The 13,695-nt window shown below is 34.4% G+C and overlaps 1 protein-coding gene across 1 annotated transcript in view; it reads left to right on the forward strand.

Moving 5' to 3' along the window:
- XPR1 (xenotropic and polytropic retrovirus receptor 1) overlaps positions 1-13,695 on the forward strand; it is a 254,560-nt gene that overhangs the window by 163,480 nt on the left and 77,385 nt on the right. Inside the window, exons 4-7 of the mRNA XM_064370708.1 lie at positions 250-473; positions 3,216-3,365; positions 3,625-3,708; positions 8,701-8,782. Coding sequence (XP_064226778.1) covers positions 250-473; positions 3,216-3,365; positions 3,625-3,708; positions 8,701-8,782 — 540 coding nt within the window. The remainder of the gene's footprint in view (positions 1-249; positions 474-3,215; positions 3,366-3,624; positions 3,709-8,700; positions 8,783-13,695) is intronic.

Genomic DNA, 13,695 nt, shown 5'->3' on the forward strand with positions numbered 1-13,695 from the left:
CTCTTAGCAGCTCTTTACATTTTATTTATTCATTTGTAAAAAGAAAGGGTACATGAGGTTTTGTGTGGGATAGAATGAAAGGAGTATGTTACACAAAAATATCTTTTCCTATCGAGTTCTAAATATTACATATAACAGGTTTTTTTTTTCGAGAAATTCTAGGGGAGCAAATGGGAATAATTATTAAAAATTCACAAGTCAGAACTTTTTTATCTTACTGATTTGACAGTTCTGTTTTATTTCTTACAGAGAAGCTCGCAGAGGCTCAGCGCAGGTTTGCTACACTTCAGAATGAGCTTCAGTCATCGCTGGATGCGCAGAAAGAAAGCACTGGTGTTACCACGCTGCGACAACGCAGAAAGCCAGTCTTCCACTTGTCCCATGAGGAACGTGTCCAACATAGGAATATTAAAGATCTTAAACTGGCCTTCAGCGAGTTCTACCTCAGTCTAATCCTGCTGCAGAACTATCAGGTACTTAGATTCTTACTGTAGAAAATGAGACCCTTAAGTAAATGAGAAACTTCAACAAATGGAAATACCTTAATGTATACCAGTGGGTCAATTCCAAACAGAAAAATTCTTAACATGTTGTTATTCTTGAGGTTCTTATTGGCTAAAACCCATGTATCAGAGGCAGTAAAACTGTGTTAATAAGACTTCTATTTTTGAAGATTCATATTCTAAAAACTTTTGTATAATATTTAGTATTTAGGGGTAGCCCACAACTCAAGGACTAACAGTTTGCTTCCTGGTTTTAGACGCAGCTCTGATAGTCATGAATAGAAATAAGATGTCTCTCCAACGACTGTTGGCTATGTAAGGGCTTTTTTTTTTTTTTGAAATAGAGTCTCACTGTGTTGCCCAGGCTGGCGTGCAACGGCACAATCTCGGCTCACTGCACCCTCTGCCTCCTGGGTTCAAGCAGTTCTCCTGCCTCAGCCTCCTGAGTAGCTGAGACTACAGGCACATGCCACCATGCCCAGCTAATTTTTGTATTTTTAGTAGAGATGGGGTTTCAGCATGTTGGCCAGGCTGTTCTTGAACTCCTGATCTAAAGTGATCTGCCTGCCTCAGCCTCCCAAGTGCTGGAATTATAGGCCTGAGCCAATGCTCCCGGCCAGTAAGAACTTTTATATTCTTCCTAACCAATAGCACAATTTCTACAAAAGCTATCAGACAGTTAATTTTTATGTAGCTGACACTAATAAAACAAAGACTCTGACTTTCAACTTGCAACTGAATCCTTCCAATTTTTTTGTCCATGGGCTGCAGTAAAATCACATTTTTAAAAAGTTATTGAGAAAAGCATCACCCTGATCTTTAGAGCGACCTTATGCACTATTTTTCATTTTATTTTATTTATTTATTTATTTATTTTTAATTTTTTTTTTTTTTGAGATGGAGTCTTGCTCTGTCGCCCAGGCTGGAGTGCAATGGTGTGCTCTTGGCTCACCACAACCTCCGCCTCCTAGGTTCAAGTAATTCTCCTGCCTCAGCCTCCCAAGTTGGTGGGATTACAGGTGTGCACCACCATGCCTGGCTAATTTTTGTATTTTTAAGTAGAGACCAGGTTTCACCATGTTGGTCAGGCTGGTCTCAAACCCCTGACCTCGTGATCCGCCTGCCTCAGCCTCCCAAAGTGCTGTGATTACAGGCGTGAGCCACCGTGCCTGGCTCATTTTATTCTTGTGATTATTACTTATAATGAGTGGTTAGGATCATCATAGGATGATATACTATATTAAAACTAAAGATTATGCAACAAAAGTATTACCTTGAGTATTTGAATTTTAAAATAAAAATTAAAGTCCCATATCTTCAGTAATCTTATGCATGTGCTTATTTTTATTTTTCTTCTGTAATTCTATTTTGTTCTTTAGTGATTTAGTATTTTATCATTTGAAGACAAATCTAGTAAGAAAACAATTTAATAGAAAAATAATTGCATATATTTATATAGTCATAAATACCTTTGCTTTAAGATTTGTTCATTGCTGTATACTTTAAAAAACAAAAATAAAATGTATTTCCTCTTTCCTCTAATGGTATAACAACATTAACATCTCATAGTTCATAAACTATGTTTGTGTGTTACATGGAAAAATGTTTGTTAAATTTTATCGTATTAACTTCCTTAACAACTTTTGTTCAGGTCATTATAAAATGCTTCTTGGGAAAACAAAAACAATACTTAATTATAAAAGTTCTGCTTTATCTTGTATTCTTTGGGGGTGATCTCTTCTGCAAGAATACATTTATTTTGAGAATGAAGGAGAAAGGAAGATGGGTTAAAAGCTATTTCTAGGTCATGATGCATGTATGCACCCCACAAAGACTTTAAGATCATACATTAAAGCATGAGGGAAAAATAGGTAAATAAATAAGTAAGGAAAGCCTATTTTGGAGTGAGTGCACAATTTTTTACTGTTAGGGCTATGTAATCAGCAAATTTGGGAGACCTCTGGTTTAAACATCTAACCTTGCAAATTGAGTTTTCTGATTTCTTGCATGCTGGGCAAAAAAACAACAGAATTTGAGATGCTGAAAAGTATAGTATTTTGTTATTGTAGAAACTGAGGAAAGGCTTCTACCCATTATAAACTGAACCCTGTAAGTATGATCACTTCTTCCTTTCTACTTACTCTTCTTTGTACTCCCATACCTAAACTGAGAGTCAGTGGAAGGAAAATGAAAATTAAGAGCACTGGATGATCTTCCCTTTTCCTTACTGGAACATGCATGGTTGTATGCAAGGGGAGATATGTACTCCTATACCAGTCCTTCGAAAGACAAAGAACTAAATAAATATGTTCAATACATGGCCAATGCAAAACATTTTCTGAAAATAATTCTTTTGACAAAAGCAGCAAAATAATAGAAATTAGCTATTTTGAAAATAATTATACATAGAAAACTGGAAACAAAAACATTTTGAGGTTAGGGCTTTCATTAATTTACTTGGAAGAGAAATAATAGGGTTCATAGTTCAGGATTTCTTTGTGTTACTAATAGCATACTATCTTGAAATGAATAAAAGAAATAAAAAAGAAGAGTCTGATCCTTTTAGTAGTAGATGCTTTTATGAAAGCATTGCCATTTCCTTGAGTACTCAGTGTTTGTCCAGCCGTCTCTGTCAGTGCTTAGTGCTTATTCTTTTTCATCTTTTTTGATGGTAGTGAAAATTATAGTTGTGTTTCTCGTTTCTTTTTGTAGAATCTGAATTTTACAGGGTTTCGAAAAATCCTTAAAAAGCATGACAAGATCCTGGAAACATCTCGTGGAGCAGATTGGCGAGTGGCTCACGTAGAAGTGGCTCCATTTTATACGTGCAAGAAAATCAACCAGCTTATCTCTGAAACTGAGGTACGGTAATCTCATTTATTTACCACATATTTTCAGTTACATGTTTTGTTTTTAGGGAAGCAATTCCTTATTTCTGTTATTTTGTAGCTAGTTGGTAGCTTTTAATATATGTGCCCTACTTGTGATTTTTTTTCCTTTTCTGTATCAGTATACATTCACCAAAAAGTTATCAGAATATGTCATATATACATGGTACAGAATTATTTGTGCATCACTCAAGTTGAGTATAACCTAACCAAAATTTAATTTGTCTTTCTAGGCTGTAGTGACCAATGAACTTGAAGATGGTGACAGACAAAAGGCTATGAAGCGTTTACGTGTCCCCCCTTTGGGAGCTGCTCAGGTTAGTATTTGCTTTCAGTACTTTGTTTGATTTTACCTATTTAATAATCAACACAATATTTAGCTGGTTTCATTCCCTTAAAAAATTTTCAGACAAAGTTTATAAGTAGTTGCTACTTATTTTATTAAACATTATATGCTATATTTTACTTCATTGTGAATTATTGTCTTTCACCTTTCTCTCTTCTTATACTGTATTTTCTCTCTTGTTTATTCTTTTTTTTTTTTTTTTTTTTTTTTTTTTGAGACGGAGTTTCGCTCTTGATACCCAGGCTGGAGCGCAATGGCGCGATCTCGGCTCACCGCAATCTCCGCCTCCTGGGTTCAGGCAATTCTCCTGCCTCAGCCTCCTTCTCTCTTGTTTATTCTTACTGACCTGCTAACTTCTTGGTGTCATCAAATGATTAAGATGTGATTTAAAAAAAATGATATGGTGGCTTCAGATATGCTGGATTGCTATATAGCTTTATTCAGAATGCGGCAGTTACACCAAAAAAGCATTTATTAAATGATATCTACACAGTAGTTATAAAAAAGAAAGCATTTATTAAGTAATATCGTCTGTGTCATAAAACAATTCTCAGTAAATACAGAAGGAATTAAGCCATACAAAGTATGTTTTCAGACAACAGTGGAATAGAAATCAATAATAGAAACGGCTTCCATAACCTAATGAAAGGCATCTATGAAAAAGAAACAAACCAAAAAAACCCTCTACAGTTATTATCATTCTCAATGGTAAACACTGAATGCTTTCTTCCTAAGACTTGGGGCAAAAAGGGTATTCACTTTTAACACCTCTATTCAACATTGTACTAGAGATTATAGCCAGTGCAGTAAGGGAAGAAAAAAGAAATAAAAGGCATTCAGAGTAGAAAAGAAGAAGTAAAATCAGTGGGGTTTTGCCAGTGACTTAATGATCTATGTAGAAAATCTAGTGAATCTGTAGAATAGCTACTAGAACTAATAAATGAGTTTAGCAAGGTCTCCAAATACAAGACCAATATGTAAAAGTCATTTGTGTATTTACATACTTGCAAGAACAATTGGAAATAAAAAAATGTTAAAGCAGTGCTATTTATAATACCATCAAAATATACAATGTTTAGTAATAATTCTGACAAAAGACATGTAAGGCCTTTACATTGAAAACTACAAAACACTGCTGAGCAAGATTAAAGACTTGAATGAAAGAGATGCTGTGTTCATAGGTATATTGCAGAAACCCAGTATTTTAAAGATACATTGTTTCTTCCTGAGGTGATCTGTAGATACAATACATTCCAGCTCAGAAATCTCAGAAGACTTTTTTTTTGTTTTGTAAAATTAGTAAGCAGAGTTAAAAATGTATATGCAGCCAGGCACAATGGCTCATGTCCGTAATCCCAGAACTTTGGGAGGCCAAGGCAGGTGGATCATTTGAGGCCAGGAGTTCAAGACTAGCCTAGCCAACATGATGAAACCCTGTCTTGACTAAGATACAAAAATTATCCAGGCTTGATGGCACATGCCTATAATTCCAGCTACTTGAGAGGATGAGGGACAAGAATCACTTGAATCCAGGAGGTGGAAGTTGCAGTGAGCCGAGATCATGCCACTGCGCTGCAGCCTGGGCAACAGGGTGAGACTCTGTCTCCAAAAAAAAAAAAGTATATGGAAATGCAGAAGACCTAGAATAACCAAAGCAGCTTTGGAAAAACTAAATTGAGGGATTAACATTACCTTATGAAAGCTTATTAAAGCCACAGTAATCAAGAGAGTTTGGTAGTAGTGTCATAGTAGGCAAATAGATCAATGGACCAGAATAGAGTGTACAAAAATAGACTAACATATTACAAGAGATTTTTGATACAGATACAAAGCAGATTAATGGAGAAAGATAGTGTTTTCAACTAATGATGCTGAAACAGTTGAATTACATATACCAAAAAAAAAAAAGAGCTTTCATCCATACGTCACACCATATAGTTCTAAAATGTACCATAGTCCGAAATGAAAACTGAAAACTACAAATTTCTAGAAGAAAATATAGAAGACAGTCCTACTGACTTTGGATTATGCAAAGATTTCTTAGAAATGACACCAAAACCACCTCATCAAAGTTAAAAACTTATGCTCTTCAAAAGATACATTAAGAGAATGAAGAGAAAAGCAAGAGACTAGCAGAAAATATTTACAAAATGTATCTATTAAAGGACTTATGTTTAGAATATAAAAAGAACTCCAATACTCAATAGAAGGAAAACAATCAAACCAACTTTTAAAAATGGGCAAAAGACCCGAACATTTCTTCGCAGATGTACAGGTGGCAAATTAGCATGTGACAAAATGCTCAATATCATTAGGCATTATGGAAATGCTAATTAAAACCACAGTAAGATAATACATTCTCTGTTAAAAGACTAATCATACTAAATGATGGAGGAATAGGAACTCTCTTTTCTAATACGCTGTGGTGAAATATAAAATATATAATGAATGAACACATTTGAAAACAGTTTAGCTGTTTCTTAAAAGTTAAGTGTACACCTACCATATGATCTAGCTGTTACACTCCTAGGTATTTACCCAAGAGAAATGCAAATATGTGTCCATATAAAGACTCTACACGAATGTTCGTAGCATCTAAACAACCCAAATATCTGTCAGTAGGTGAGTGGATAAACAATTTGTGATATATCCATACAATGAAGTACTACTCAGCAATAAAAAGGAATAACCGATTGATTAATCTCAAATTAATTATGTGGAGAGAAAGAAAGCAGAAAAAAAAGAGTACCTATTGTATGATATCAGTAACCAAAGACTCCAGAAAAATGGCAAACAAATAAATAGTGACAGAAAGCAGATCAGTGATTGCTTGTGAAGAGTGGAGTAGGGTAGGCTGGGAGGAAAGGATTACAAAGACACATGGGAAATTCTTGGGAGTTGTGAATATGTTCTTTGTCTTGATTAGCTGATGGTTTTGTCGACATTTATACAGTATCAAAACTCATCAAATGGTACACTTGGAATATATACAGTTTATTGTATATAAATTTAGTTAGTAAAGCAGTTTTTTAAAAGCATAAGAATATTATTGTCAAACTCCTTGGATATAACTAGAAAAATCTTAAAAGCATCCAGAGAGAAAAGACACAAATCCTATACTTTAACTATGTGCAATTTATTTATGTCAGTTATTTTTAAATAAACTTTTAAAAATTCATTTCAAAAAATTAAGGCGTTTAGGAATGCCTGTAGAGATGGTAAAGCTAAAGAAAACCTGAAAATGGTTATCTCTGGTGAGGTAGGAAGGTTTTGGGATCAGGGAAGAATAGAGACTTCAAAGTTAATGGAAATGTTCAGCTTCTAAATATGGATAATAGTTATAAGTTCACTTTATTATTCATTCTGACAGTCCAAATAAATTACATACATTCTTTTGTATATATGATAAACAATTTTTAAAACTAAAGATAAGTTTTTCTCTTTGGAAAAGACAAATGACTATCTTTTGGATGCTTTCAGTCAGAAACTAGCAATACAGTTAAAATCTGTTACTCTATTAATAAGTAATTACAATAAGACAGAGGGAGTCTCAACGCTTTGTTTTTGAATGTTTTTAGGAAGCAAAATATCTGAAATGTACTATCATCTCTAACAACAAAAATTTTTATAACATTCATAGCAAATATTTAAGTCTGTAAGATGATCTGTCTCTGTGTTCTTCATCACCTTACGTTTACAATCTTAGGTGCTTTCTATTACTCATTTTGGAAAACAAATTTTAAAAATTACTTTCTAAATATGAAATTAAATTATAATATTTTTAAAATTACATAATCTTTAGATTTTCATATACCAGTCTCTTAAGAACCTCTAGTATATCTTGAAAAATTCAGTTTAAATTACCCCAATATGGGCCGTGCACTGTGGCTTGCACCTGTAATCCCAGCACTTTGGGAGGCCAAGGCAGGTGGATTGCTTGAGCCCAGGAGTTTGAGACCAGCCTGGGCAACACAGTGACACCCCATCTCTACAAAAAATATAAAACTTAACTGGGCGTGGTGGTATACACAGTAGTCCCAGCTACTCTGGAGGCTGAAGTGGGGAATCACTTGAGTCTGGGAAGTTGAGGCTTTAGTAAGCTGTGATCACACCCCTGCACTCCAGCCTAGGTGATAAAGCCAGACCATGGTTTTTATGAAAAAAAAAAAAAAAAAAAAAAAAAATGACCTCAGTATAATAATGTAAGTAAGTACTACAGAAAGTAAGCATTCTTGTCTCTAATTATATAATTAGAGATGATGTACCAAATGTGCAAACTCTGAGTAATACTGGCTTTAAAAATTTAGAGATATATACATTATAAAAATGTAATTGCATCTTAACTCTCTCCTATTTACAAAACTCAGTGTATGTGTATATAGATAGATAGCTAGAGAGAGAGAGAGAGTCATTCCTTAGTATCTGTTGGAGATTGGTTCTAGGATCCTGTGGATATCAAAATCCATGGATACTCAAATCCCTTATAAAATGGCATAGTATTGCATATAATGTGCACGTCTTATATTCTTTAAGTGATCTCTGGGTTACTTAGAAAACCTAATACAATGTAAATGCTGTGTAAATAGTTGTTATACTCATTGTTCTTATTTGTGTTGTTGTTTTGTTGTTTTTTTTTACTGGTTTTTGTTCCTGAATATTTTCTATCCACAGTTAGTTGATTACTTGAGTGTAGAATCCACATACTATAATTTAATGCCTCAGATTATAATCTTGCTTATTTCATGACACAGATTTCTGTAAAAGAACTCAATTAACTGGCAACTTGAATTGTATTATAGGATGATGAAGATTGATTCACTGGCTCAGATTTATAAAAATTTAGAACATAAAGTATTATTTTCATGGTAGGACTTTGAGACTTATTCTACTATTTTATAACAGCATATAATAAATACGATCAGTGTTTTGTCCTATGTTCAAAGTGCTGTTTTTCTATCCACAGCCTGCACCAGCATGGACTACTTTTAGAGTTGGCCTATTTTGTGGAATATTCATTGTGCTGAATATTACCCTTGTGCTTGCCGGTAAGTACTTTAAATTTTGAATTAATTTATTCTTACTAATATGCCTGTGTCATATTCTGTCCCTCTGTTAAGGAATTATGTGTACAGCTACCAAAGCTACTGAAAGATAAATCTATCAAGGCTAAGTTTTTTGTCCTTATAAATGCTGTGTGTTTCTTTTAGTTGTTTGTTTTATTGGAGTTTTTCCCATTTGGATATGGTTATTCTCTAAAACATTGCTAGTGTATGACCTCCTTTGCTTCATCATTTTCCAGTTTTCATATATAACTTCTATATAATTTTTCAGAGTTTATCAAAATCCTTGGCTTTCTTGATGATAAATGAAGATAAATAATGTTACAAAATTAATTCACTGAAGTTCATTCACTTTGCTTATTGGAGTCCCTCTCACATCCTTTTCAGAACCTATTTACAATTACTTTGCATGTAGTGTTAAGAAGCTTGGTTATATAATATCCTATTCTATAGAAGTAAAAACAATTAGAAAGAGATAGGAAGGATTCCCAACATCAAGAAATGATTTAACTGCACTCCCAACATCAAGAAATGATTTAACAGCAAAGGAAGCATAATCTTACCAAATCTCTGCAAAGCATTTGACATACCCCACAGTAGCATTTGACATTATCAGTCACCACTTCTTGAAACACTTTGTTTGATTGGTTTTTCAGAGAAACCACACTCTGCTTGTTTTCCTGTTAAATTTTACTGGCAGTTTGTTCCCAGTCTCCTTTGCTAGCTGTACTTTTCTTTGTGACATCAAAATGTTGTGGTACAGTGCTAGGCTCAATCCTTCAGTCGCCTCTTTCTATATTTGTTTTCTATCTAGGCAATCTTATTCATACCTATGGCTATAAATACCATCTATATACTAATGACTCCCAAGTATATGTCCTTTCTTCTAAAAAATGTCAGCTTGGCTAGTTGGATGTGTCTAGTAGACATTGCAAACTTACACGGACAAAAGATCCCCTCATTTTTACTGCCAAATATGCTCTCTCTTCTATCTGGCATTTCCTTTCATCTATTTCTCAGTCCAGAATCTTTTAGTTTCTCTTTTATCTCATATTTCTTCTTCAGTCCATCAGCACATCTTGTTGGTCTGTCTTCAAAATATGTTCTACATGTGTTTATTTCTCACCACCTTGGCCAGTGCCACTCTTGTCTAAGCAGTCATCTCTTGTTTAGTATATAACAGCCTTCTGGACTTGGTCTCCTTGCATCTACTTTTGCCTCCTTATAGCTACTAATATCTTTTCTTTTCCAGTGTAAGTTAGATTATGTCACTCTCCTATTCAAAATTGATTCATGGTTACTGTTACAATAAAATTTAAACTCCTTAGCATTGCCTACAAGAACCTACAGGATCTCACCTCTGTGGGCCTTTCCAATATTATATTCTGTCATCCTCCCCCACACTCAGTTTCACTTTGTTTCCAGCCACACTTGTGTTAGTATTTCTTAGACACATCAAGCTCATTCTAATCTAAGAGCCTTTGCAGCTGCCCAAAGAGCTCTTCCCCAAAATGTCTACATTGCTTATTCCCTCACTTCATACAGGTCTCTATTCAAATGCTATATTCTTAGTAAAGCGTTCCCTGATCATCCAATACTAAAATAATCTATTCTGTCCCTTTAGCCTACATTAGTTATCTTCAGAGTACATATACTTACATGACATTATATATTTATATTCCTTGTGATCTGTTTTCCCACTGGAATATAAATTTTCTTGATGCCTGGGCTTTTGTCTCTCCTGTTTCTCTAGCACCTAGAATACTGCTTAGGGCATAGTAGGGGCTCAAAAAGTATTGGGGAAGTTTCAACGGCAGGAAAAGAAGGATAAAGATGAAATTTAATGATATTCAGAAAACACATGCACAAACTGCAGAAAAACAGACATAAATCTCAAAGCTTCTTATAGTCAAGGACTTTTAAGGATAGATAACCTTGGTATACCTAAGGGTCTGTGTAATTGTGCTCATAATGATAACTGAATCATTAATAAAGGGTTAAATTTTGTTCAGTGAAGTCTGCAGAGAAACATTAGGTTGGTGCAAAAATTGCCATTACTTTTAATGGCAAAAACCGCAATTACTTTTGCATCAACCTGTATGATTTAGAAATAGATGTTATTATTTGAATATCCATTACATTCCATTTCAGACTTTTAGTAGTCATAATAATGCCCAAATAAGGAAGCTTTATGTCACTGTCATAATTACTATTCTTGATTGCAGGGACTTTGTGTTGTTGCATTTTAAGTTCCCAGCACATTGTCAAGCTTATAGCAGATGTTTGAGAGATAATTTACTGAACTAATTATTATTATTCCTCATAAATATTCTTCTTAAGACTATCAGTTGTATATTATAAAATGATAACCTACATTGTAATGGCTTTTAGAGAGCATATGAATTTTATCTGTTAATAGTGTGTTTTCATTTGTAAGAGTTCTTCCTACCAATTACTAAAAATCAACTCTAATAGTTATTGTCAACCGTAAGTTTATGATAAAGTGTTGATATAATTTATGATCATATTTTAATCTGGTTCTATTTCCTTAGGTGAATACAGTCTACTTATATAGAATACATGGAAATAATACAAGTTTAAAAACCCAGATCTATAATATCAAGCTAACTACTGTGGAAAGAACGAAAGGCCTGCCTGGGTTTCAGTCCCAGCTCCACTGTTAGTTAGTTAGTTGTTTTGGCTTTAAGGACATCATTTAACTTCTCTGAAACAGTTTCCTCATTTGTTAAATGAGCTTAACACCTTAAATTTGCAGCGTTGTTTAGAATTTTTTCCTTCATTCAACAAGTAAATTTTATGTGTCTAAGGGTTGCTTGATGCCCATAAGTCTTAAGATAAATAAGAGAATCTCTTTCCTTCTGAAATTTATTATGCCAGGGAGATAGATTGAGGCATATATTAAAGCAATATACTGCAAGTTAGAAGGTGTTAAATATTCTAAGCAGTTCAAAGAGACAAGTGATTACTTTTAAATGAGAGCATCAGGGAAGACTTTATGGAAGAAATTATGTTTATACTAGACATTGGTGGAATGAAAGGCATTTCAAGAGAAGGAGACAGGTGAGCAAAGAGATTTAATTGGCCTGGGCTGGGGATGGAGTGTAGAAGGAGGGAGTGAGTTATGAAGGAAAGAAGTGATAAATTGGCCAAAGGTGAAGGGGAATATTAGATGAGAAGGGTGAAAAGATAGCTTGAGACCAGCTCATAGGGATAAGATAAGAAGTGTAAGTAAAACGTGTTTGTAGTTGCAAAGTGCTATGTCAACATAAGGTATATATGGTGGGGGGGTGTTCTTTCTGTAGAAAATACCTTAGTCATTTGTGGGTGGAATTTTTTTTTTAATTTTCAATATGAGCATGGTAGTAGTATCATCATCATTAAAAAGAGACATAAGAAAAAGAGAAATTTCTTCATTCTTTTTATGTGACTTAATTGAAAAGTTTTATAATTTGAGGTTTTATTTTCTTTAGTATATATATACTATGTTTTTGTAAGACATTCTGATTTGTTTTTTTGTGTGTGGTTTATGCATTTAGTGTTACGCATTGTGTTGTCTCACCTCAGAACCTTTCTTTGTTTGATCTTTGTGTGTGTCATAGGGGGAAGGGTTAATATAGTTAAAGCCAGCTGCCTATCTTTATTTATCTCCCAGCGGGTGCTTGAAAGATAAGTGTTGAGAGTCAAAGAGAAATACAGTCGTAGTATGCATGTACAAGCGTGATTCTCTTTTTCAAACAATTCACATAAAAAAAATGCATAATTGCTATGGTTTCTCAAGGGGACGTGACCTAGTGTTTAATAATTTCTCTGAAAAATCACATATTTCAGATATTTAATTTCATGAAATGGAAAGTTGGCTGTTTAGATTTTTTTTTTCAAACTTGTTTCTTTTGCAGGTTCCTGCTAACATATATACTTAATTTGGTACAATAACAGTATACCATATTTGACTTACTGGTTTGACCATTTACAGTGGGTGTACGGTGTGAAATAGACTCTGGTACACTAGTGCTAAGAGTACTCATTGTTGCTTTCTCTTTGGAGGATAATTTAGAAGTATGTGTAAAAATTTTAAGTATGATTACTTTGATTAAACAGTTTTATTTCTTGAAATTTATCCTATAAACATACTTGTACATGGTTGCAAAGACACGTATGCCAGGAGGATAGTCATTGCCATTTTGTTAATAGTAGAAAATCCTAGAAACCACTCAAATATTCATAAATTGATAGCTCTTTAAATTATATTACCTCTATACAGTGGAATGCCATGGAGATATCTAAATGAATGAGGTAGTGGTGGGAGTGAAAATGGACACAGCACTTTGGAGAACTGTTTGGCAATGATTACCAAAATTGAACATATACTAACGCAGTGGTCCCCAACCTTTTTGGCACCAGGGACTGGTTTTGTGGAAGACAATTTTTTCACTGGGAGGGGTGAAATGACCTCCGATCATCAGGCATTAGTTAGATTCTCATAAGGAGCACCCAACCTATAGATCCCTTGCATGCGTGGCTCACAATAGGGTTTGTGCTCCTATGAGAATCTAATGCTGCTGCTGATCTGACAGGAGGCAGAGCTCAGGTGGTAATGCTGTCACCTGCCACTCACCCTCTGCTATGTGACCTGGTTCCTAACAGACCACAGACCAGTACTGATCTATGGCCTAGAGATTGGGAACCCCGGTACTAACCTGTGACCCAGTTCTAATAGAAGTACGTATGTCCACCAGAAGACATGTATGAGAGCACTTAAGTAATATTGTTTGTAATAGTATCCAGTCGTGCACCATGTAACAATGTCTTGGTCAGCAAGACACTGCAGATAATGAAGGTGGTCCCATAAGATTATAATGGAGCTGAAAAATTTCTGT

Source organism: Aotus nancymaae, unplaced genomic scaffold (genome assembly GCF_030222135.1).
Source record: "Aotus nancymaae isolate 86718 unplaced genomic scaffold, 86718_ANA_hifiasm-v0.15.2.pri h1tg000108l, whole genome shotgun sequence".
Taxonomy (NCBI): domain Eukaryota; kingdom Metazoa; phylum Chordata; class Mammalia; order Primates; family Aotidae; genus Aotus; species Aotus nancymaae.